The sequence below is a fragment of the Oreochromis aureus genome, linkage group 5 (assembly GCF_013358895.1).
Source record: "Oreochromis aureus strain Israel breed Guangdong linkage group 5, ZZ_aureus, whole genome shotgun sequence".
NCBI classification, from domain to species: Eukaryota; Metazoa; Chordata; class Actinopteri; order Cichliformes; family Cichlidae; genus Oreochromis; species Oreochromis aureus.
Window position 1 is genome coordinate 36,780,564 of NC_052946.1, and position 23,935 is coordinate 36,804,498.

Here is a 23,935-nt window from a genome sequence, read left to right on the forward strand (position 1 = left end):
CCGCAGCACTCTGCTGCAGTCATGGGAAAATGTTTACCTTCAGTTAACCTAAAATACCGGTTTCATGTTCACTGGCTGGTAGACACCAATAGAGGGCGCCCTGTGGTCATAAGAGATACAGGTCTCCAGCCCAAGGAGGAAAAAGGGAATCTTGTATTGTGCAGTGCCAAAAACTGTAGTTCCTTTTGTGACCACTTGAAGTTGGATTCAAAATGAAGTCAATCACCAGACTTGAGTGTTTAAAAGAAACAATTTCTTTTCCAGGCTGTAAGAAAAAAAAAAGAAAGAAGTAAACATCCTGAATTAAACCAAAAAGGTTTAGTCTTTATGGATATTTCCCCAAGTCATAACGTCATAACAGCTGTACAAGGGAATAACCACTGTGGATTTTATAAAGGTTTAACGTTATGCACGTGGCTGCTTTGACTGACAGGTACCCTGACAGTAGCACCTGCAGCCAGTCAATGTTTGTTGGCCTCACCTCCACTAACATGATTTACTGGATGTTGTGCAGAGAGGTGTAGTGAGGAAAACATCAGACATCACTCTGCCTTAACTGAAGTATTTACTTTATTGTCTCTTGCCAATCTTTTGCACATACAGACAGCAATTTCTCAAAATGGCCCCCTATCCATTTCTTTCCAGCTTTGAATACTCTAGAGACCACACCTTCTCAATCCAGACTAGTCTATAAAAGAGCTGCAACTGAGGCGGGCCTCCTCTTTACAGGGAAAACAAGATGGCCACCACAGAGGCAACCTGAGAACACCTTGCTGCATTAGTGCTTCCCAACATTACCCACTAATGTTTGTATTCATGCTTGTATTCAAAAGGTTCCTTCATGTAATGATCTGCTAGAGGGTGTGGGGAGCCCCGTCCTCCAGGGCATGAAGCAGGTATGGAGGAGATCCAGGCTCCAGACATCCAGAGACCCTCAGAGCACAAGAGACCAAGGAGGACCAACAGAGGGGCAACCATGCCACTCTCCCGGAAAGAGCTGAGGAGAGCCCCAGATGAGGGGTCACCCAGCAGCCGCGGAGCAGAAGCCAGGAGGGGGTTGCAGTGACGGGCTCGGTCCACTCCGCTGGCAGCCAGCTGTGCCAGAGTGGACCGAGCCACAGGCGCCAGACCCTGACAAGCAGCCACCGGGAGTGAGCCGGTGCATACCTGAGCGTTGATGTCTTTCAGAGTTTTTTTTTATTGTGGGAAAACAAAATACAAAAATAATAACCTTTCAAACCAAATTTCATTCTTTCAGATTAGTTTATTGCAGACAAAACAATAAAAACTCTGTGCAGTGTGCTTATATAAAATGATGAGTTCTACAAGGCCCTCTGTCTTTTGACAGCCTTCTTCTTTGAACCTGTTTGATGTAGAGTCACAAAAAGGTACAACGAAAACAAAAGAAGCAGAAATAGAATTAATCTCATATAAACGTTCAAAAGTTTTATCAATGAAAGCTTATGTGTACAGCAACTTCCATGCAGGTTCAAAATACTTCAATTAAAAGCGAATAATACGATGTGACAAAATGTGATAAAACAGAAAAAACATAATATGAACTGATTAACCACAAAAAATGTATTAAAACGCCCAAACTTCACACAAATAGAACACAAGTTAAACTACACTAAAAGTAAAGTAAGAATATTTCAATAAAAATAAGAGAAATTAAAAAAATATGAAATGACATTTGTTCACATATGATGTAGTGAGCAACAATAAAAATCGAGCAGCGATACTGACTTGAGGTTCTCTCGCCCTGATGACGTTAACATCTACACATGGTTTATGTTTACACAGACTGATACCCCCCCACCCCTCCGTGTATGATAAAGTACAAAAATACTCATTTCAGGTCTGAGTTCATTTGAGTCACTCTATCTTCTGCTTCAAAAGTCTGACATTTTGCCGTGCCAGATCTGGACAGGCATCAGATGGGTCACCTCCCAGTTTGTCTGAATTCAGTCTATGCCTATTTGGGGATCATTGAAGTTTTCATTTTGTGCTTTGATAGCATCTCCTCCATAAAGTCAAACTCTTTTGTTGTCCCACATAAACAGATGATTAACTGTGTCAGACATCAGAGCGCTCGTCCAGAACCAAGGAGAAAAAGTCAAATTGTTTTACTTTTAACATTTTTTTAACTGAAGCTCCAGATTTCCTTCACTGTCCCCGATCCATCTTTTTTATAGTTTGCACATTCTCTCATTCTAGCAAAGCAGAATCTACCAAACACTTGTTTTTCAGAGAATGTCATATGTTTTTCAATTTTGTGGGAAAGCTGGATCCGTAAAAAAGTCATTGGTGCTTTTGCAGTTTTTGCTAATAAATTTATATAACAAGTTATATAATATAATCTGATTCAAATTGCATGAAAAAAATGCATGATATGCACTTATTTTGTTTTGGATCCTAATTTCTCCTTGACCTCACACAGGACGAGGATAATCGATTAGCCAGGTGTGATCCATGTGTGCTCAGGTCTGCGTTAGATATAAATGGAAGTGTATTAGTAGTTTTCTTTTCAGTGAGCAGAGTGGGCTTTTGTTATTTATTATCTTTTCTACAAACATCTCCTGAGGGGATTGCTATCTCTATTGTACAGTTTAAATATTTCTGATGTGACCCTGTAAAGGAATTTCTTTTACTTATGTGCTAATCACATTATTTTATTGTATAATGCCTTGGTGCCACTGGATTTTAACATGTCTGACACCCATACTGTAAGAAGGAAGTTGGGGGGAAGCAGACCACTCCAGAGGAAGAGTCTTTTGTCTCTTCGAGGACTCTGGGAGGTAGCAAGGGAGTGTGAACCTTAAGGTATGAAACAGCTGTGTACTGCCTTTTGTTCCTGGAGAAGGTATTTAACTGAGAGCCATGCTAGGCTCAGAGAGACTCTGCTGACCCTGCCCCGTGGTCATGCAGGCTCTCCACAAGCTTGGTTTTCTGTTCTGTGTGCGTTTTGATTAAAGAATGTTAGCTACCGCTCACCGCTCATCTGCAGGCTTTATTTAAGTGGAAAACTTCCACAACAGAATGGCGCTGCGAGCAGGGTGGTCTGTGTGGTCGCTGAACAACGGTTCCGTGGACGGGCTGATCACCCCTGAGGGAAAAGGTACCTTTGTCCTACCAGCTGTTGAAGCAAAGGAAACGGAGGAGTCACGGAGCCGTGTGTTTTAGCCACCACCGAGACCATCAACTTTGAGGGGACTCCTGCAGATGGGTGAGTTGTAGCTAACTTGTATACAGTCATGGAGAGTTTTTGTCTGGCCGAGGGGGAACGCTGTCCGACCGGAGTTCGAGTCTCCGGAGGGAAAATCCTGGTGGTTTGAGACCCCAGGCTTGTGTTGGGAACGGCCCATCACAAGGACAGTGGCTCGAACACGCTGTTGGGGAGAAGCCGCCCGGGCCTGTGGTCAGTCCAAGTACGCCACAGGAACGGCGGTTCAGGTACACTGTCGGGAATCATTTCTGCGTACTACAGTGCGTGAAATGACGGTATTTTAGCACTTTTCTGCCGGTAAGGGAAGAAGGCCATTGCAGAGGACGCTCTGAATGTAAAGGGAAACTGGATCCAGTAAAGCGGCAGGCCTTCCACCAGGCAGCCAGGGACAAAACTCAATGCGTGACTGTATGGTAAGAACTGAGTAAACGTGTGGTGTGTAAGATTGCAGAGAATGGGTGTGTGGGAAAAGTTGATGTGTGTGTAAAAAAAACAGTGAAAAATGGGGTTCAAAATGTTGAAAATAGGGAACAAAAACAAGAAAAGGAAAAAAAAAAAGAGAGGAGTGTAGAAATGTGTGTAAAATTGTTTCCAACTAGCGGGAGAGGGTGGTACTGCAGGCCACCAGCTCCCCTAGGGTGGACACTCGAAAAATTTCTTTTTAACAGACTTGTTGATGAAAATAAGCAAAAAAGGAAAATAAGCAAAAAATAGGAAGAGGGTTTGGTGGTTTTCAATGTAGAACAACTACAATCTCTCTGGGTTTTTAAGAAAGAGGAGTTCAGAACCAGAGAGGGGAGACGTGTTGTTTTAAGCAGTGAGAACAATGATCAAAATGTCTCAGTGTGTCACTTGCAGGTGAAGAACAGACCCGGATCAATTTTCCACGTGCAGCAGTTGGAAGAAAATTATAGGTTAACATCATTAGAAACACTTAAGCCAAGTTTGGCTGAATTATTTTACAGCTTAACTTCCATGTGTTTGTCACCCTGAGAACACAAGCTCCAAGAATCTCTCCTGAAAACTAGAAATGCAGTTCCAGAACAACGAGATGGATATCAAGAGCTCACAGTAGTATCATGAGCAGTGAAGAAAGTTCTAGCAGCAGCAGCTGTGCAAGACAGCGACAGCAAGGAGAAAAATGGCATCATCATGACTGGATGGATGGATGTGCATTTCCAACGAGCTGCAACTTCACTGTGTGTGAATGGACCTTTGAAAAGACTTGACTGAGTTGGACATTTGCCACTTTTGGAGCAAAATGGCAAGATGAGACAGTGGAAAACACAGGACAAAGCTGAAAGACAATGACTCTCACTGGACTGCTGCAAGGGGAGAGATGAGATGAGACCACAGTGGAAGGAGCAGGGAGAACATGGCTGTTTTAGTGTGGGAAATGAAATTTGGGTTTAGGAAACTGGGAAGAAAACGACCGCCTTTGCGTGGAGAATTGAAAAGTGTCTGGAGCACCGCAAAGAGGAGAGGTACACAAAATTACACAAACAGAAAAATGCATTAATCCTACTAACACAAACACACATGCAATGAAGCTCATGAAGACCAAACAGTATTTTAAGCATGCAGTTCTGTTACCATCATCTTGTCCGGTTCACTTAGTGGGTTGAGAAGTGATACATAGACTAGTGAACTAGTATTATTTTGGGGAAGGATGATTGAATCATTGCAGGGGTGAACAGAATGCTGCAGGGGGGGTCAGATGAGTGGAGACTAATAGGCTATTGAGTTTCTGGTTTCTGATGTGTGGGGGAGGTCTTATCATGACACACATCTGGGTACATGGGGGAAAACAAAACTCATTATCTAATAGAATATTGTTGTGTGAGGTGTGACTGGTGGATGAAAGTTTTGGGGATTTTGCATTTTCCTTTGGTACCACTTTGAAACTGCCAATTAGTTTTGTTTTGATCTATCATTCTAAGAGAGTACGCTTAGACAACTTCTAAAAAGAGGCCTTCATATTTTTTTATTTTTAACAGTGCACTGAGATATTTTTTGTTTGGCAATTTCCTCTTTATGAAGCAGGGCTGCAAGATTGGGATCGAAAGCGCTACACAACATGTTGAACAATCGCAAGTGAGCTTCTCCAAAAATTAAAATGGGCTCGGGAGAAAGCCACTTATTTGGGACAATCAGAAAACAAGTCCCTGTCAAAATGGATTCGGCGAGGTAATCCAGTCTAAATTCTTTTTCTTTTTTTGAAATGACGTCATTGCTGGCAGTAGAAACTTATTGCGTCACAAGAGATTCTACTGTCAGCAAATAAAAAATGGGGACTGACTGGACTGACAAAAGCTTTGACTGACTTGACGCCAGTATGCAAGATTGCACCTCCACCTTGACCTGACAAAAGGGTGGATGTATGTATGTATGTTTCTTTTTACAGGAGCAGAAAGATGACAGCAACAGGTTGCATGAGCTTTTGGGCCGTGCTGATTTAACCTTTTAATTGCCACTTTCTGTGTCTTTGTGAATTTACCAGCGGTGTGTTATTCATGACCTTGTATTGTTTACAGTGCAGAGGTCACTGTGAGAAAGTGGGCATACAGATGCGCTGCGCTAACATCTATATCAGTTTTTCCACAGCAGAGGGTTAATCGTGGGATCTAATCACATGATTTACAGCAGGACACACCACTGGCTAATGTTTTTTCTTATGACAGGGCCTGGAGTGAAACTACTCCAGGGGAGAAGCCCTGTGAATTTTTAAGAGACAATGCACAACTTTATTGTGCATGTCTAATTGTGCTAAGCTGACATAGGGCAAAAGAGGGTTTTCCGTGGAAGCTTTCATTTTTAAATTGCAGAGACCGTGACATGAGGGATATGGAAGGATTGACGCAGATACAGACCACGACCGGGAGAGAACGCTTCAACAGGACCAGTGAGAAGCAGGGACCATCTGCAGGACAGCAGACAAACGACAGTGGGCTGCACCACTGGGCTTCCAAAGGATTGTCACGAGAAGATTTTGAACAGCAAAATCTTAAAATAAAATGAAAGAGTTTCGCCGTTGACGTTGAGGAAGACAACTAAGGTGTACGACGTGCTCTGCCTTAAATCTACAGCCGCGTTGGAACAGAAACCGAGGGATGAAGAGAGCGTGCCAAGCTCCAAAGGTGACAGCACAGAGGAAGACAAACGTTGGAATTATGACTCTGTAAATGGCACAGACACCAGAAGCCATAACTGTGACTGAGAATGTCCACCTAATGCTGTTTCACTTTGCCATGCAAAGTACTTTGAGACTCTGGAGAAGACCTTTCCTCTGTATCATTGTTGTTGCCATTTGCATGTGAGAGCTTAGATTGTGGAGGAGGATTAAAGATGAACAAAGGGTGGTGGGAGAACAGTGAAGTGAGGACACACAGTGTGAAACTCCTTTAAGTGTACAATAATGTTGATGTGATATACAGAATGTCAGGAAAGAAATTCTGGTATTAATGTGATTCTTGATTTAAGAATCAAAGGGTGGGATTGTAAAGGAATTTCTTTTACTTATGTGCTAATCACATTATTTTATTGTATAATGCCTTGGTGCCACTGGATTTTAACATGTCTGACACCCATACTGTAAGAAGGAAGTTGGGGGAAGCAGACCACCCAGAGGAAGAGTCTTTTGTCTCTTCGAGGACTCTGGGAGGTAGCAAGGAGTGTGAACCTTAAGGTATGAAACAGCTGTGTACTGCCTTTTGTTCCTGGAGAAGGTATTTAACTGAGAGCCATGCTAGGCTCAGAGAGACTCTGCTGACCCTGCCCCGTGGTCATGCAGGCTCTCCACAAGCTTGTTTGTATGTTCTGTGTGCTTTGATTAAAGAATGTTGGCTACCGCTCACCGCTCATCTGCAGGCTTTATTTAAGTGGAAAAACTTCCACAACAACCCATTCACCTATATATTGCTCATAGGGTAAAAGTTACCTTTCTTCTTTGCTGGAGGTTCAGTGAGCTCATTTTCAAATGTTAATCGTCTTCAAGCTCCACCTCCACAGGGTAGTGATCACTGATGGATTGAGCCTGAATGTAAGCAAGTCAGAAATCCTTTTGAAGACAGCGTGGTGGAGAAGTGCACAACATTATAATACGAGTGTTTGCATGTAAACACTTCCATGTGAAAAGTCTTACCATTTTCTTCCCTAATTTGTAGGCTTTCTGGAAGTTGAAAGGCTTCGCTGAGTTAGCAACAACAGCATCATACATCTCACCTCCATACACCACGATCCTGTTGGCAGAAAATACAGTCACCATTCATCGACACCATTGTGCATTTATTTGAATTGAGAAACCTTTATATGTAATCAGATCATTCACACTTTTCTAGTGACATGTAGGAAATGCAGGGAATCCTGTTTCTACAAATGTTTATTACGGTGGCCCCTAGAGACAAAGCATGTACAAACTCCAAAACACTTACAAATTCCAAATAGCACGCACAAACTCCAAAACACATGCAAAATACAAAACACGTACAAAATACAAAACACATGCAAAATACAAAACACATGCAAACCCAAAACACATGCAAAATACAAAACACATGCAAACCCAAAGCACAACGGAAGTGCTCCAGGACGCTAGGGGCAGTGTTGAGCTTTTGTTACCTAGTAACTACACAAGCCAGGACGTACCAATGACCGGATTTGGGCTGTATCCCAATTCAGGGTCTGCAGCCTTTTTTTTCCTCACTTTATTTATCTCATTTTAGACATACAGTCAAGGGGTCTGCAGCCTTAAAGGCCGCATTTTAAGGCCAAAGGCTGTCCCAATTCAAAGGCTGCTCGAAATGCGGCCCTCAAATGCGTCCTTCATTTCCCTGAATAGCTAGGTTTCATTTGACGGAGACGTGACGTCGACGTAAAGCGCGAAATTTGACTGGCGGTCGGAAGTGAAAAGATAAGCGCAAAATCACAGACAGACAGTACGCAAAATGCCTATGTCCTGTTGTGTTTACGGATGCTCCAGTAGGTCGACCAGAGAAACCGATAAACGGTATTTTAGGGTACCAAAATAGCCCAACGAAGAGGAGAAAATGGAAAATTCTAACCGAAAAACGTAGGAAAAATGGATTTTAAATTTACGTTTACAGTCGGGAGGAGCAGAGTCTGCCAATGCCCGTGTCTGCAGCGACCACTTCGTCAGAGGTAATGTTATGTTTGCAAACGAACTTATTAGCATTAGGTTGTCGTTAAATTCTCGTTTACTTAGTGCTTTTAAGTTAGTAGTCTAATATTGACTTGATTGGGACTATAGGCTGCCCAAGTGCTTTGGATGACGAAGAGTCGGAGGACTGGGCTCCGACGGTCAATCTCGGCTACGAACGAAAACCCAGATCGGAATCAGTTCTCAAACGAGAGAAAATAATGAAGCTTAAGGCAGAACAGCATCGATGTGCAGAGGCGATTTTGGATATGCAACAGACGGCTGAGAGCCCGGATTTGAGCCTAGTGACAGTGGAGAACCCTCGAACTGCAGCTTCCAGCTGAGAATCCACAACCAGAAGACTTCAGTGTGAATGAGACATTCACTTATCCAGGTAAGATATTGTGCTGAGATGTAAAACAAACAAGAATCATGTCAAAGAGAAAAAGATGCCAATCACTTCTCCATCCTCCTTTGCAATTACCCAAGTCTTCAGAGGTGTCTCGTTAGACCTCTGGGAATGGTTTACCTTGAAACAAACAACTGTCACTCTAACGAAGTCCTAAGGATGTGGCATGTTTGTTGACGTTAAAGCCGCCTACCGCTAACTGTTAGCGTGTTTAAGATAAAGCAATATAAGAACAAACACTCACCCTTGCAAACACCAAACTGTATCCATCACGGAGACGTTTTGTTCCAAGGTTGTGGACCCACCCGCTGACAAAAAAATTGTACGCCTCCAGACTCTTGAAAGCTTTCATTTGCTGCCTAGTGTAGTAAGAAGTCTGGAGGACCAAGTAGTTGGTGATATCCACAGCCTCGATAGTAGGCAAATCCTTTACTTCTGTGGTGTATTCGGACATTTTCAAAGAATACGGATCACGTCCGATATATTTTTTAACTATCTGTTTATATCTCTCCCGAGAAACGGGGTCTAAAGTTGCACAATAGCTGCTCTCCTGACTCTCCACAGTGTCCTCCATGTTTACTTCCGCCCTCCACTCAAAAATCGCGCTGCCTCCGCACGTCATCAGAACCACGTGACCGCAACCCAACTATTTTAAGGATGGGTCAGTGTAGCCTTCATGGCCCAACATATCCCAGACTTCATAGCGCGGCGGTGGTGTGGATAATTTTGCCGTGGAAGCGAAGCGGCCGAAGAGTACTTTCAAAAGTAAGTACTGAGTATTATGTCACTTATTTATGTGCAAATGTTTAATAATGAACAACATTAAAACGTTACTGTTGGCCACATGTCGGGAAAGTTATGTGCCATTAGCGATGTTTGTACTAACTTGGTTTTAAAGCCTTTACTTCAAAATATACGCCGTTCAATAGTTGACCTTAATCTTACAGAGAATGTGATGATTTTATGGATAATTAAAGTCAGTCATATATCCACAAACACAACAAGCTGAAAGTCAGTGATGCTGCTCGGTTTGCAGTCCTGAATATGACGGCACAAGCAGGATTCACTGCACTGTTAATGTTAGCTATGTTATATTGCTGCCTCTGTTCGATGGTGTCGAGCCAAACGGACTTTAACGTGTGTTTGAACGAGCTGACGGTTCACTCGTTAAGCTGAAAGAAAGATGCTTTAATCACAGGAGTCACACATGTGTCCACTGGACCATCTGGAACTCTTCTTGTTTAGCACTCGTAATAACACAAACACTAAATCCTCCTTCTCTTGTGCTGTTTTGTAGCAGTGTGTACACCTGAGACTGTCACCTGTCTGTCTGGCCTGCACTCTCTCTCTGTTTCTTTCTCTCTGATTGTGGAATAAAAGTATGAACATGTATTTATAAGTTACACTTGTGTTTGAATCCTGCAGCTTATCACACATTTGATTTCCATGTGTGACAACTGCAAGTGTCCAGAGTGAGGACAGACTGAGGGACCCACTGCTGCACATCATCTGTGAGGCACCCCTGATGATCCACCAGGACAAACTCAGCAGTGTGTGAGGAAGAGGAGGAGGAAGAGCCAGCAGCAGCTGACAGATGGAGAGAATAGACAGACTGTTCCCTGTTTGTGAAGGACTGCTAGAAAAGTTTAAAATAACTAATTGTCTGTCCTGAATCAGTCTTATTAGGTAATGTTCAAATAATGTTATCATCCCAGTGTTTTCAGTGTGGGAGAAAGTACTCAGGGCCTTCAAGTTACACACTATGAAAGGCAGCAACAAGTTTAATATTCAGAAACCTAAAGTATGTATCAGCAGCAGAATGGAGCTAAAAATAAATGTTTGTTTCAGTTCTATGAAGCTTTGAGTATTTTGGATTAGTAGCACTGCTGTGTTTGTTGCATCCTATTGCTGTAATTGTTTATATGCTTTATATATTCTGAGCTAAGTTGATCTATAGTGTTACATCATATTCTATAAGGATGTAATGTGTTTGTATACTTTCTGCCCAGTTTGACCCATTTAGCAGAAGTCAGCCTGTTTAAGGCTCTGATATCTATTCTGTATGACTTAAAGCAGTTATGACATGGTCTGATTTTCTCACCCAATAAAGGAATATTTAATATATCAGTCTACTCTTCATTTTATCAGAAACAGTTATCACAGCTTGTACATTTTCTTTTTATAAATATATGTAAGCAATGAGCCAAATTTAGTAATGCCAACATACTGAAGGAACAACATTTGTCTCTTATGTATGATACACCTATATATGCACTGTCAAAGATACTTGTCTTTGAGTGAAGATTTAAGGTGATAGACTAAGGAGCTTGGAAAGAAAAGGTGAAAAGACATAAATAACTGCAACTAGAATCTGTACTGAAGCTCAGTATTTGACACAGAGTTCATGTTCACTGCTGTAATAGCTAATAATGATTAATATAATAACTATAATATTGGCCATATTATATTTACATTACCAAAGTGATATGACCTTAGTCTCATGAAAAACATTAATTAATTGTTATTTACTAGCTAATCTTAAAATGACTGTTCAGTGCAGAAATGAAGCCCAAAAGTCATGTTTTACAGTCCTGTGGTCTCAGCCTCAGATACTTATCAAATCACACAAAGCTCTTGTAGAAACAAACAAACAAATTAACAAAATATGTTCTCCTTCATTTCTGTCAAACTAAGTTGTATGACACGTTTCCAGCGGTTAGTATAATGGTTGCTAGGCAACCTGGGCAGCGCGACGGAGACTAGACCGTCCCATACAGCCCAAACTTGCCGTTTACTTTGCAAATCGAGCTCAACACTGCCCCTAGCGTCCTGGAGCACTTCCGTTGTGTTTTGGAGTTTGCATGTGTTTTGGAGTTTGTATGTGTTTTGTATTTTGTATGTGTTTTGGATTTTGTACGTGTTTTGCATTTTGCATGTGTTTTGGAGTTTGTGCGTGCTATTTGGAATTTGTAAGTGTTTTGGAGTTTGTACATGCTTTGTCTCTAGGGGCCACCGTAGTTTTCAGTGATACACCAAAGCTCAAGGCAACAGCTGTCCACTGTTCTTCAACAGCAGGCGGTTAAACAGATGTGTTTTACAAACCAGCAAGCTGGTCTGCAGGGCTGCTGAAATATTTTGTACTGTTCAACAAAAATTTTCTGTAATGTACTGGGTCAATAAATAGGTTATGATTGCACTTGTTCCTCGCTTCCAGTGGGTGCTTACTGCTCGTCTGCATCTGGGGGCAGTAATGAGTCCGTTAACGCTCAATGATTAAGAAAACTAGACCGAAATATTCAAGTTCAGTTTTATTGTGCCAAATCACAACATGTTGGTTTATACTGCAGCATAAGGACCATACAGTATGTGGAAGACACATTAATTAGCGAGCAGTGATAAATACCCGAGAAGTAAAAAGAGACTCAGTAGAAAAGAAATGCTGTCCATCATAGAGTCACAGGAAGTCACGCGGCACTCTAAGACCATAGCAGCATAACCAAAGGAACGTTCAGGGTCACCTGATACAACCTTAACTTTATGCTTCATCAAAAGGAAAGTTTTAGTCAATCTCCCAAATCAAACTGGGATCTGGTTCCACTGTAGAGAAGGCCCTGCCTCCCAGTCTACTTTTAACACTTGATAACTGAATTTGACCAGAGACACAAAGACGAAATTTTGGATTAAATCTTATAAATGTAACTTAACCTTAAGTTTAATTCTTTATTGTCATACTATGTACAATCGTACAGCGTACTGTCGTATATTGCTGCTAAACGACGATAAATAATATCTATACAAAATACAACACACACTATATCCAGAGATGTACAGAGTCCCTCAGACAGTGACAGTAGAATTAGAAATGGCAAATCTGAATATACCTGTCGTAGGTATGGTCATTAGCCCCAGTAGTGGTGTCAGCATCTTCATCTATCAGCCAATAATAGGGAGCAGAACTGATGCTTAGAGCTTCCCTAGTTTCATTATTCAGGTAACGACCATCTGCATTGAAGTCGCCCAAAATCATGATGTTCTGCAGAAAAAAGCAAAATTAAAATTAGCATTGTAAATTATAACACATATTGATTACATCAGTGCTATTATCGATTTTCATTTTACACTTTTTATTATTCTTTTTTCATTAAAAATGTGTTTTTCACATCAGTATTTGGAAAGTGTCCATTAACATTATATAATAACTTTTGCAAGATCCACTAAAACTATGGCTGGAACAGTATAAACAATGTAACACCAGCCGAGGCTTTCAGGAATCCTCTTATGAAGCCTGTAAATACCCACATTAATCCATTTTTTATGCCCAAACACAGTTTGAGGCGATGTAAGTAGTTAGTTAAAGTGGCCCTTGGTGCTTTTAAACCATGTCTGTATGGTTGTGAACAGACCACCACACAGAGCACATAAATTGGCATTAAAAAACTGGGATTTAAAAACCATTATTTAATGATATAATTATTAAATATCTAATTATATAAATTATATAATTAAGAACACAGGTATTTCTTCTCTATCCTACCTTATATCAGCCGTATAACCCTGTGTATAAACCAGGTCAGTTTATATCAGTAGGATAAGTAATGATATTCAGGACAATAGCTCGGGCGCTTGAGTTTGAACCTTCAGTGTGGGCATTTCAGTTTTTTTCTTAAAGTTATTTTTATTAAGTTAGTTTTATTTCGATGTACCTTCATCCTGCTTACACCTTTTCAGTTCTGTGTCTTATTATCAGCTTGTCTAACATCAGCAGAGGTAATGAAGAATTTTAAACTGCACTAACTTGTATGAAATGTGCTATGAAGTAAAATGTGATTGCTTGATAATCAAATAAAATATTTATTATTTTTGTACCATATTCAACATATTGATTATATGTTATTCATTTAAAGCTTACATTAGTGTTCAATGTATTCCTTGCATCTTCAACCACATCATCCAGAGCTTCCAGCTCATTTTCAGCATCATCTGGATCGATGTGGACTGGGATCAGAACCAGATTCTTCACAACTAGAAGCACAAAGAGACGTTATAAACATACCGGGTTACTGATTTACTTTTGATGAGGTGGCACCGGTGACTTTAGTAAGTTGACTGTATTGGGTGGCACAGACTGAGCCTGAAATATGGTTTGCCCCGGTGCCCCTTGTCTATAATACTGTAAGTCTTACAGTGAAAAATCTGTTGCATATCTATTCAAGCATTTTCCTGAAGTACAGCTTTAATATTCTTGCGCCTTATTTTTATGCTTTTTACTTTCTACTTTATTTTGGATTCCAAAATACTGCACACCAAAACAATTGTTACTTTCTATATTTTGAAATATAAATCTACTAATAAATGATATATTAAGATATGCCCAAAAAGATGATTCTGTTCACCTGGATGTTTTCCACTGAAAATGTTACACAATCAACTTTTAGAGATTTTCTACCTGGATGATTGAGCATCAAGGCATCTATTGGCCGCTTTATGGTAGTTAAAGCTACAAAGTATATGAGTAATTTATATATGTTTGAGAAATTCAAAAAATCTCCAGCTATAATATTAAAGTGATGTACACACTAATGAATCGATAGCTATGATTTAGTAATGTCATGTAGGCAGCACCATTTTGCAGTCATCTCTGGTATGAATCTACTGGCTGGCTGGGAGTTTTCTGTGTTTACGTGTCCTCGCTGTGACTGCATGACCTCTCTGCAGGTACGCTGGCTTCCTCACACAGTCCAAAGACATCTATGTTAACTTGTGAATTTAGAGTGTGAGCATCAGTGGTTGTCTGTAGCCCTGTGATGGGCTGGGGACCTGTCCTGAATGTGCCGTGCCTTTTGCCAAAGGGCTAATGAGATGGTACACACACAACACCTGTGTCGCCAAATTAGATAAGTAGTTCAGAAGATGGATGGATGGTTAATATATGATCCTACATAATGACTACATTTACTTTGGGCAGTAGAGTAGATCTTTATAGTAAAATTGTTGTACTTCTTCTATTCTTGGTCATATCTGTGCCACTAATTTAACAATAATAAATAATACATTTAAATCATAGTAAATGGATTTAAGTGTCTATCCTGAAAGGGAGAACCAAGTCAGACTGATCTGAAGCAAAGATCATATACACATACATACCTGTCTTTGGACATTCAAACTTCACAATGAAGGGCTCTCGGGCAAGCACATCTTCGTTTTCTTCTTCATACTGGTAGTAGTCTATCACGTCTATTTCATCATGTCTGAGACACAAAGATAAACAGCTGTATTTTTATCTTTTCTGGGGATGATAGATTGGCAATGATTAATTTCCTGGATGCTAAACAGAAACACTGAAATATGAAAAGGGCTTACTTATTGCTATGAATAACAATTCCTGTACTTTTGTGTTACTATTTCATATTCATACTTGTTTTAAGTTTTAAGATTCAAATTAAAGTTAATTTGTTAGTTTTTTCAAAAACTGGTTCAAAGATTTCAGTTTAACCTTTTAAAAAGTTAAAAGAAAAAATAGTTTTTGGCACAAAATAATATTTATTCCCTTTATCTGAAATACACACACAAACAAACTGTATTGTTTTTAATCAGTAGGTGGTGCTGCAGAAACACAACTGTGAACCTCGTGATGGATACCTGTAGAAGAAGACAAACTGCTCCTTGTGAGAGTTTCGTCCTATTGGGTCACTGCTCAGCATCTTAAATGGATGAGATTTGTTTTTTCTGTTGAAAAACACAGCACAGCTGGAATTAACTTTTATTCTCTTTTTGTGTGACTAAATGTGTCAGTGAAGATTTACATTTCCTACATCACCAACTGAATGCATTCAAATTCCAGTGAAAATGTGACACACAGCTGCTGTGACTTTACAGCTGGTCTTCATTCTGTGGTTTCAGTTTCAACCATTTAACAGCTTTCAAGTATCAAACCCATTCCTTGAGCATAGAATCTGTATTGAACGTACATAAAACATGCTGTATATGAAAAAATCAGCAAAAACATGAAGGTTCCAGCCAGTTTTAAACCAAAACTCCTCCCACCCACTTTAATAACTGGCTAACAGTGGTAGTTACATTGGTCTAAAACAACAACTCGCTAAGCCACGGTTGCTTCATTGTAAACCTCTCAGATGTTCTGTGATTGTTACAGATTATATAGTTTGAGACGAATCACCCATATTTATTGAGCTCTGTGAGAAACTTGTTCATCGCATTGCCAGTGGGATCCTGAACTTCCTGCATCACCACCAAACTGTACCGAGACACAATCTACGAGAAACACATGAACACGGTAAAAAAACACATTTAAAGACTGTAGCATATAAGAAAATATTAGAAGTAATTTGGACAAGCTTCAAAGACAATTAAGCAACCACCACAAATTTAAACAATGCATCAGCTTTCATGAGCCAGCGTGAACAACATCAGGAAAAGTAAAGGAATACATTTTTCTATAAACAGCTTTGTGTTGTTAGCATTTAGATAATATACTTATTTGTGAGATATGAAAAAAATGAACACTGTAGACTGTAGTGGTGGTTATTGTGTTAAAATAACCTCATGTTGCATTCAATAGCACAAAACTAATAAACACAATAAAAACTTTAAGTAAGTCAAAAAGGTCACAGTGTGCTCCACGACTGTGATTTACCTTGATAAGGTTTTTCAGTATAATGTCATTGTTGACTTTTTTCATTCCGAGGTTCTTCACATTAAATGCTGCAATCTTCATGGTCACTGTACAAACAAAATTAACAACAGAGACTTCAGCAACAATAACACCGTTTAGTCATATTAGCAACTCAGTGTGCTGGAGTGTGCTGATGTTCTCCATGTTTGTCTAATACATTACAAATATTGGTAGTTAGCTCTACACCCAAAGTATTAGTTTAAACATTTTAAGATAAAAAAAAAAAAAATATATATATATATATAAACCAGAGCACAAGAACTCGGGCGATGATAAAAAGATGCAAAGCAGGGAGGAATTGGTCAAGAGCCTCTGTGAGAGGTGCAGAGCCAGGGGAAAGCCAAATTTAGTCACTGGAAATAAACAAGGAGCAAATATCTTGATTATATTTACACATTTATTGTTTGGGACGGTGAATCTAGAGAACAACTTGGCTTTACCGCGTGTAACCATGATCACAACCATACAGAAGTGTACAGAAAATAGGATTATTTAATTTATTATCATATGTGTTTTATTAGCATGGAAAGATTATACAATTAGCCTTATCTTTAAATAAAATAGAGTGAAAAAGTATGAGACAGTAGAAGAAAAAAAGTGCAAAGCGTTTTTCTTAGTGTGATTTTATTCATTAATAGCCACAAGAGACATAAAGCAGACAGCAGTGTTGTTGACACATTACCAAGAAATACTGACACAGGAGGATGCACATGCTATTCATAAACACTGTTCATGAATAGAAATGAACTTTTATTCATTCAGTCTATTTAAATTTGCTGGTGCAGATCCTCAACAGTTCACTCAATAGATGACTAATAAAGTGATCACACCAGTGAAGATGACTCACTGAAACTGGCACACTGTGCGGTTTTCAGACAGGAAACAAATCTGAACTGTCAAAACCAGTCGCTTTCTTTTAACAGTTCCTGAAATATGTATTATTTATTAACACCTTTTATTGTGATGTATATGTTCTCATTTGACACCTCAAGACCTTATTATAGTATTATTATTAATATTATTATTATTATTATTATTATTATTACTTTCTTTTTCTGCTTGGCTGACTTTAGCAGATAAATATCTCCCACCTGCAAAAAACTTCCCCTAACAAAACGAATATAATCTGAAAATCATTTTGGCAGCTTCACAGCAGTCGAGCTGGTTTCCCGCCAATTCTAACTGGGAATTACACAATGCAAATTTTTCAAGTCCAGTCAACTAAGCAGCTGCTAAATTGCCTGCAATTATTTCTTAAACTTACCTTTTCTGTAGAAAATGCAGAAAACTAAAAATTAACCAATCTGGCTATGATGTCCTTTTGAATTGTCCTTGCTATCAATGGGACTGACCGACTGTTTCTGCAGACAGAGAGACAGCCCACGCAGTATGCGCATGCTCATACATGCAGCAGTCACTTCCCTGAGAGATGGCACAGACCAAATGCAGAGCTAACAGGGCGAGTAATCAAATCATAAAATCATTAATTACAAGTAACATTTTGACAACTTTATATTTATCTGGTGCCTGGTGTCAGCACAAGACGTTAGGACGTTCTTTTGTGGAAATGATGTTAGAAAGGGGCTCAGGATAACACATAGATGTCTAAAGGGTCAGTGAGGTATGGCTGTCTGACATGTTTATATCCATGGCTGCGGTCATGACAATCCGTTCATATACCAAATGCATAATGTAGTTTCCTCTATCCTCAGAGATAAATAAAGCTTCACTTGGTAATAAAAAAAAACCCCTTCCTTCCTCCACTGTGACTCAAGCTGTGCCTTTCATTTCTTCCTACACAGAAATATTCCCGCTTCTTTCTTGCTTCCCGCTCATTTTAAAATACAGGATGCTTCCTGTTGCTGTGCAAAAAAACAAAAAATGTCCTTCCCCACCCACACCACTGAGACATCTGGTCTGGATGGTTTGGCTGTTTCCTTCCTGATATGTTGCCTGTCTGAAACTGCATAATAACAATGGCAACAAAGTGGTAACAGAACAAATGAGTCATGCTAGTTGGGATCTTAATTCTTTGTTGGACGAAATACTAAATATAACCAAACAAAAGGTATAATGCTGACAGCTCCTTTATGTCAATATCATAAATAAAACTAAAAGATTAAAAAGTGATTTTAAAATGCTCTACAGTAGAACAAAATGTTTACAGCTTTCTTCTAAAGACATTTCTGTACAAATTCATACAGATAATTTAAAAACTTTAGTATAAATACAAACAGGCATTTGTTTTCTTCAACTCAACAACTTGGACTGTGTTACCTCAGAAAGTCAGGATGTCTGCTGTTCAGCAAGTTTCTCTTCTAGTTTTGGTAAAATTACAATACTTTATTAGTTTGTTGCTTACAGTGTATGTAGAGCAGTTGTTATCTTAACACTACGTGACATTGTCACTTCTGTCTCAAATAAACAAAACAATACAGAAAGGCAGCAATTAAAACAGCCAATGTGTCCATGGGATACATGAGAGGGGTGTATTTTTCTCACAGAAGAATATTACATCTATACAGTTAAGTTAAACTTGTGACCGGGGCATTAAATTTCTGTTTGGTGTCACTTTTGTCTGCAAGGACTGTTTCAAAGATAACATTGATAGTTACATTTGTGGCCCTGCCACTGTCCGGCACCCTGTGGAGACCTGTCCAGGGTGTAACCTGCTTCTCGCCCTGTGGCAGCTGGACCAGGCTCCCTCCCCGGGTGGAAAAATTAATGAGGTAACTGGATACATTTACAAAATTCAGCCCAAATAAAAAAAAAAACAATAAATAAAAAAATGATTATTTAAAATTTAAAACTATATTATTAAATAAAACCTGTAAAATCATCTCATTCATGTCAGGGCTTTGTGTGTGGAGGAGAGGAAGAGATGACTCAAAACACGCAGGACTCGCAGTGAAAGCTGGTGTTTATTGCAGATGGAGTGAATGAACAGAACAGGAGCAGGAAATGGCTGACGGACGGACGGACTAAATGACTGAATGGCTGATTGAATGAGCAAAGCATACGGTGACAACCTAACATCAACAACAATGACACAACAATGAACTGATGAAACTGAGAGACTTAAATACACAGACTGAATGATTAGTGATTAGAGACCGGTGAACATAATCTAACTAATGATACATAAAAGTAACAGGAACAGAGCAACAGAAAATGAGAACGAGAGACAAAAGGTTTCTTTGCGATTGTGTTGGTTGATTGAAATCAAGGGGAGCAATTCTATCCTGTTTTTTTCTATGAAGTTCCTCCAAAAACAAAGTTGTTAATTTTACTAAAAGGTAGAGTGCCTCATTTACTCTTCTTTGGCATAAAATTGCACATAATATCAAAAAAAGACAGCAAAAACTATTTTAACATGAACCGTTATATAACTACACATATAACACACATACATGGTTCCTGATTATAAAACTGGAGGTGAAATTTGTTTGCTATCTCACTTCAAGGCAGGTTCTCAATGTAAAAATAAAGCTTTTTTCTATAATTCTTCATATGTTAATTGTCCCGAAGCTCCACCTCCACGGGGTAGTGGTCACTGACGGATCGAGTCTACAAGTAGAAAAACACGGCAAACAGTGGTGAAGTGAGAGGTTTGCACGTAAACATTGCCATGTTAAATTAAATGTTTTCAATATTAAATGTCTTACTGTGTCATAATTTAGGCGGTACGCTCTTTTGAAGTCGAAAGGCTTTGCAGAGCCAGGAACAACTGCGTCATTCATCCTCTTTCCAAACACAACAATCCTGTTGGCAGGAAGTGCAGTCACAATCATGCATTCATTTGACTTTGCCTGTTTTTTAACATGCAGATGACAATTTGCCATCAAGAAGCATTTCACTTTCTTTGTTTTAAGTCTGTAGTGAAACAGAACTAGGAAGGTGTAGGCAGTGAATGAAATCATTGTGAGGCAGGAGGGGCAGTTATTGTTTTTTCAGCATAGAAACAGATCTTGCCCACCCTGATTTCCTAATCTTAAAATAGGAAAGTATTTATATTTATAAATAATAATTATTTGGACATTCAAATATTTTCTAAGCTAAAAATAAAATTGTGTGACTCCGAGCAAGACAACAACAACATAAAGAAAAGTAGTAAATATGAAGATACCTGTCATATGTATGGTCATTAAGGTCACTAGTAGTGGTGTCAGCGTCTTCATCTATCAACCAAAAGTAGGGACGAGAGCTCATTCTGATGTTTGTCCTTTTATTACTTGACAGGTAACGTCCATCTGCATTGAAATCCCCCAAAATCATGATGCTCTGAAAGACAATATATATGAAAATACAAAGGTAAATATTTTATATCATTTAATATAATTTCGTTCTCCAGGTTTGAGCAAATTTCAGATTTTTCATTTTAGTTACGCTCATATGTCAAACATAATAATGGCACAGGTTTGGTTTTCAAAAAACAAATTAATTTAAATAACTTGAGAAGCAAATTACTTTGACTTCTTGTTAACAATAACTTTATCTTAACAAATAAAATAGTTTACTGTTATAAAATTGTGCTTTTATAAAACTAATTAGTCCACAGCCTGCTGCTGTGAAGTGCTTGAAGGGCTGTGAGTCTAGAATGACAATCAGACCAATGATTGTAACTACCAATCATTTCATGACCTTTTCTGCTCCAATCAACATATTATTGTTATTATTATTATTTAGCATCATAAACATATCCGTTCTGTAAATTTCTAAATCTTTCATTTCCAGCCTACATTAGTGCCCCATCTCTTTCTTGCATCTTGGACCACATTATGAAGAGCACGCAGCTCATGTTCAGCATCCTTTGGTTTGGTGTGGACGGGAATCAGAACAAGCTTCTTCACAACTGGAAGCACAAACATAACCAGTTAGTTACAGGTGAACATGCACAGTAGTTCTTGTTTATTTGTATACTTGTATGAACATTCATGGACAATTTATCCTGGAAGAAGGACCAGCGTCACCAGTTTCAAACTGGTCCCTGTGAATGTAGAAGTAGAGGAGAAAAGCTCACACTCATACATACGTCTGGCTGAACGGCGGCGAAACTGCACAATAAAGGGCTCTCTGGCAAGCACGTTTTCGTTTTCTTCTTCATACTGGTAACGGTCAATCACACTCATTTCATCCTGTCTGAGACAGAAAATACACACACATCTGTTTCCCTCATGCTAACATACAGCCAAGGTCTCAGCCCAAACTGCGATGACTTATATCATGAGAAGTTGCTTATTGTTGTGAGTCTTGTGCTGTCTGAGGAAGTCTGAGGCCAGGAATAGGGCGGAGTCCCCACTCCAGGTTTTTGACTCTTATTGTGTCGGGGTGTTGGGGACAGACAGGCTGGTGTAGTCTCTGTAGTAATGTGGATGCTGTATCGCTCTTCTAGTGAAGAATGCTGAACGTGAAAGTAAAGCTCTCAGTTTACCAGCTGATTTATGTTCCAACCCTCACTTATAGGTACTAATTGAGAGAATGAAATTCTAGATGCAAGCAGTAGAAATGAGCTTCCTCTGAAGAGCACCTGAGTTCAGCCTCAGAGGCGAGGAGGGACCCAGAGTAGATGCATCGGTTACCTCCGGGATGCCTCCTAGGTAAAGTGTTGGGAGAGGACCCTGGAGGAGACCCACACTGAAGAGATCATGTCTCTCTGCTGGCTGGTGAACGCCTCCGTGTCCTCCCAGAACAGCTGGAGTAGGTGAGGGAGAGGAGGTGGTTTTTCTAAAAGCCATGTTCACCTATCCTCTTAAACATTCATAGAGTGCTTTTATTTCTTTTAAAGGAAAAAAATATCTAATGCAATCAATGTTGAAGAGTTTCTCCTTAGACTGTTGCTCCTGCATTCCTGACCCGGATAAATGGCATAAAATGGACGGTGGAAGAATAAAAGTTAATATTTTGGTTTGAAGAATATCTGAAATAATTTCTGAGGATTATCTTGAACTTTTTAAAAAATGTTTTATTTTCCTTAAAATCTTCTCCTAAATGCAATGATCTGTCTTGACAGATTTGAGCTTTATAATTCCGGACATGTGAGACATCTTTGAAACATATGAATGTCAGATGATTGTACCTGTAGAAGAAGACAAACTGCTCCCTGTAGGAATTTCGTCCTACTGGGGCACTGATCTCCATCCTGTATGGACGAGATCTGTTCCCCCTGTTCAAAAACAGACATAACTGTAGTTCAGTTTTATTTTTGGGAGGTTTTGTACATATTGTGTGTTCGGCATTACAGCAGGAATACTGTTGTTGTCAGTTAGTTCCAGTGGTCAGCAGGTGTAAATGCCTGTTAATGTGGTTTGTGATGACTTTCCCGTGTCTGTTGAGCTCTGTGAGAAATTTGTTCATTGCCCTGCCATTGGGATCCCGCACCTCAAGTAACACCACCACACTGTACCGAGACACAATCTAAAAGAAACACACGAACCCACTCAGCAAAAATACATTTAAGAAATAAAAGTCTGGTGCAACAGTTCAGCAACCACTGGGAATCCAACACATCAACTTTTACAAGCCAGTGTGAACAAACTTAAATAACTCTGTTACTGCAAAAATGCCAAAAATGGCCTGATGTCACACACTTCAAAGTCAGCAACTCTTATTGTGGCAATACGTTCTATAATTAAATGTCTGAATATGTTGATGACACAAACACACTTAAACAATAAAACAGCATCATAATTTAATCAAATTAAGTTGTAAATCTCTCATGACTTACCTTGATCAGATTATTCCGTACAATATCTTTGTTGAGTTTTCTCACTCCAAGATTCTTGACATTGAAGGCTGCGATCTTCATTCTGACTGTAAAACCAAAATTTTGAGAATATCACAGCATTTACATAATTTCAGAGTCTTTAACATTAATGAGAATGCTAACCATACTTAGACACAGTGCTTTGTGTCTAAGCTCACACTTGCCCAGAGCGAGCTATGAAAGGCTTCAGCCCTGACTTTCACCCTAACTCAGGTAAGCTGCTAAGAAGGTGATCAATCAATCAAAATTTATTTATATAGCACATTTTAAAGACCGAAGTACACCAAAGTGCTTTCCAGTAAAATCATGATACAGATAAAAATCACAATATAAAATATAAATTACAGATATAAATAAAATAAATAGAATATAAAATAATTACATAATCTAAATGCAAAGCCAGATGTAAATTACTCAGTTAGCCTTGAATGCCAGGTTAAACAAATACGTTTTTAGACGTGATTTAAAATACTGAATGGAATCTGATGCGCGAATATGTAGAGGAAGAGTATTCCATAACCTGGGTGCGGCAACGGCAAAAGCACGGTCTCCTCTGGTCTTCAGCCGAGACCTAGGTTGCACTAAGAGCAGTTGGCCTGATGATCTTAGTGCTTTCTTAGGGCTGTACAGACAGAGGAGATCAGCTAGGTAGTCAGGTGCCATATTGTTTAGGATTTTATACGTAAACA

General features: G+C 39.3%; 2 protein-coding genes across 3 annotated transcripts; both read right to left on the reverse strand.

The window, feature by feature from the left end:
- Positions 1-106: 106 nt before the first annotated feature.
- On the reverse strand, positions 107-17,860 carry LOC116332152 (deoxyribonuclease-1-like). 2 transcript variants are annotated; one of them, XM_039612887.1, is made up of 10 exons: positions 17,748-17,860; positions 16,445-16,530; positions 15,968-16,062; positions 15,430-15,516; positions 14,935-15,038; positions 13,700-13,812; positions 12,672-12,823; positions 7,368-7,464; positions 7,164-7,259; positions 107-265 (listed from the first exon to the last, which is right to left on the reverse strand). In XM_039612887.1, exons 2-9 carry the CDS (start codon positions 16,523-16,525, stop codon positions 7,206-7,208), a joined length of 783 nt encoding a protein of 260 aa, XP_039468821.1. In that variant the 5' UTR covers positions 16,526-16,530; positions 17,748-17,860; the 3' UTR covers positions 107-265; positions 7,164-7,205. The 2 variants fall into 2 exon arrangements, with proteins under 2 accessions (XP_039468821.1, XP_039468819.1); XM_039612885.1 differs by lacking the exon at positions 107-265 and adding an exon at positions 1,214-1,363.
- A 1,898-nt stretch (positions 17,861-19,758) lies between these two features.
- LOC120440339 (deoxyribonuclease-1-like) lies at positions 19,759-23,288 on the reverse strand. The gene is made up of 8 exons (XM_039612670.1): positions 23,208-23,288; positions 22,776-22,897; positions 22,560-22,646; positions 21,504-21,622; positions 21,223-21,335; positions 20,610-20,764; positions 20,149-20,245; positions 19,759-20,050 (listed from the first exon to the last, which is right to left on the reverse strand). The coding sequence occupies exons 1-8, from the start codon at positions 23,286-23,288 to the stop codon at positions 19,997-19,999; spliced, it is 828 nt and encodes a 275-aa protein (XP_039468604.1). The 3' UTR covers positions 19,759-19,996.
- Between the last annotated feature and the right edge of the window lie 647 nt (positions 23,289-23,935).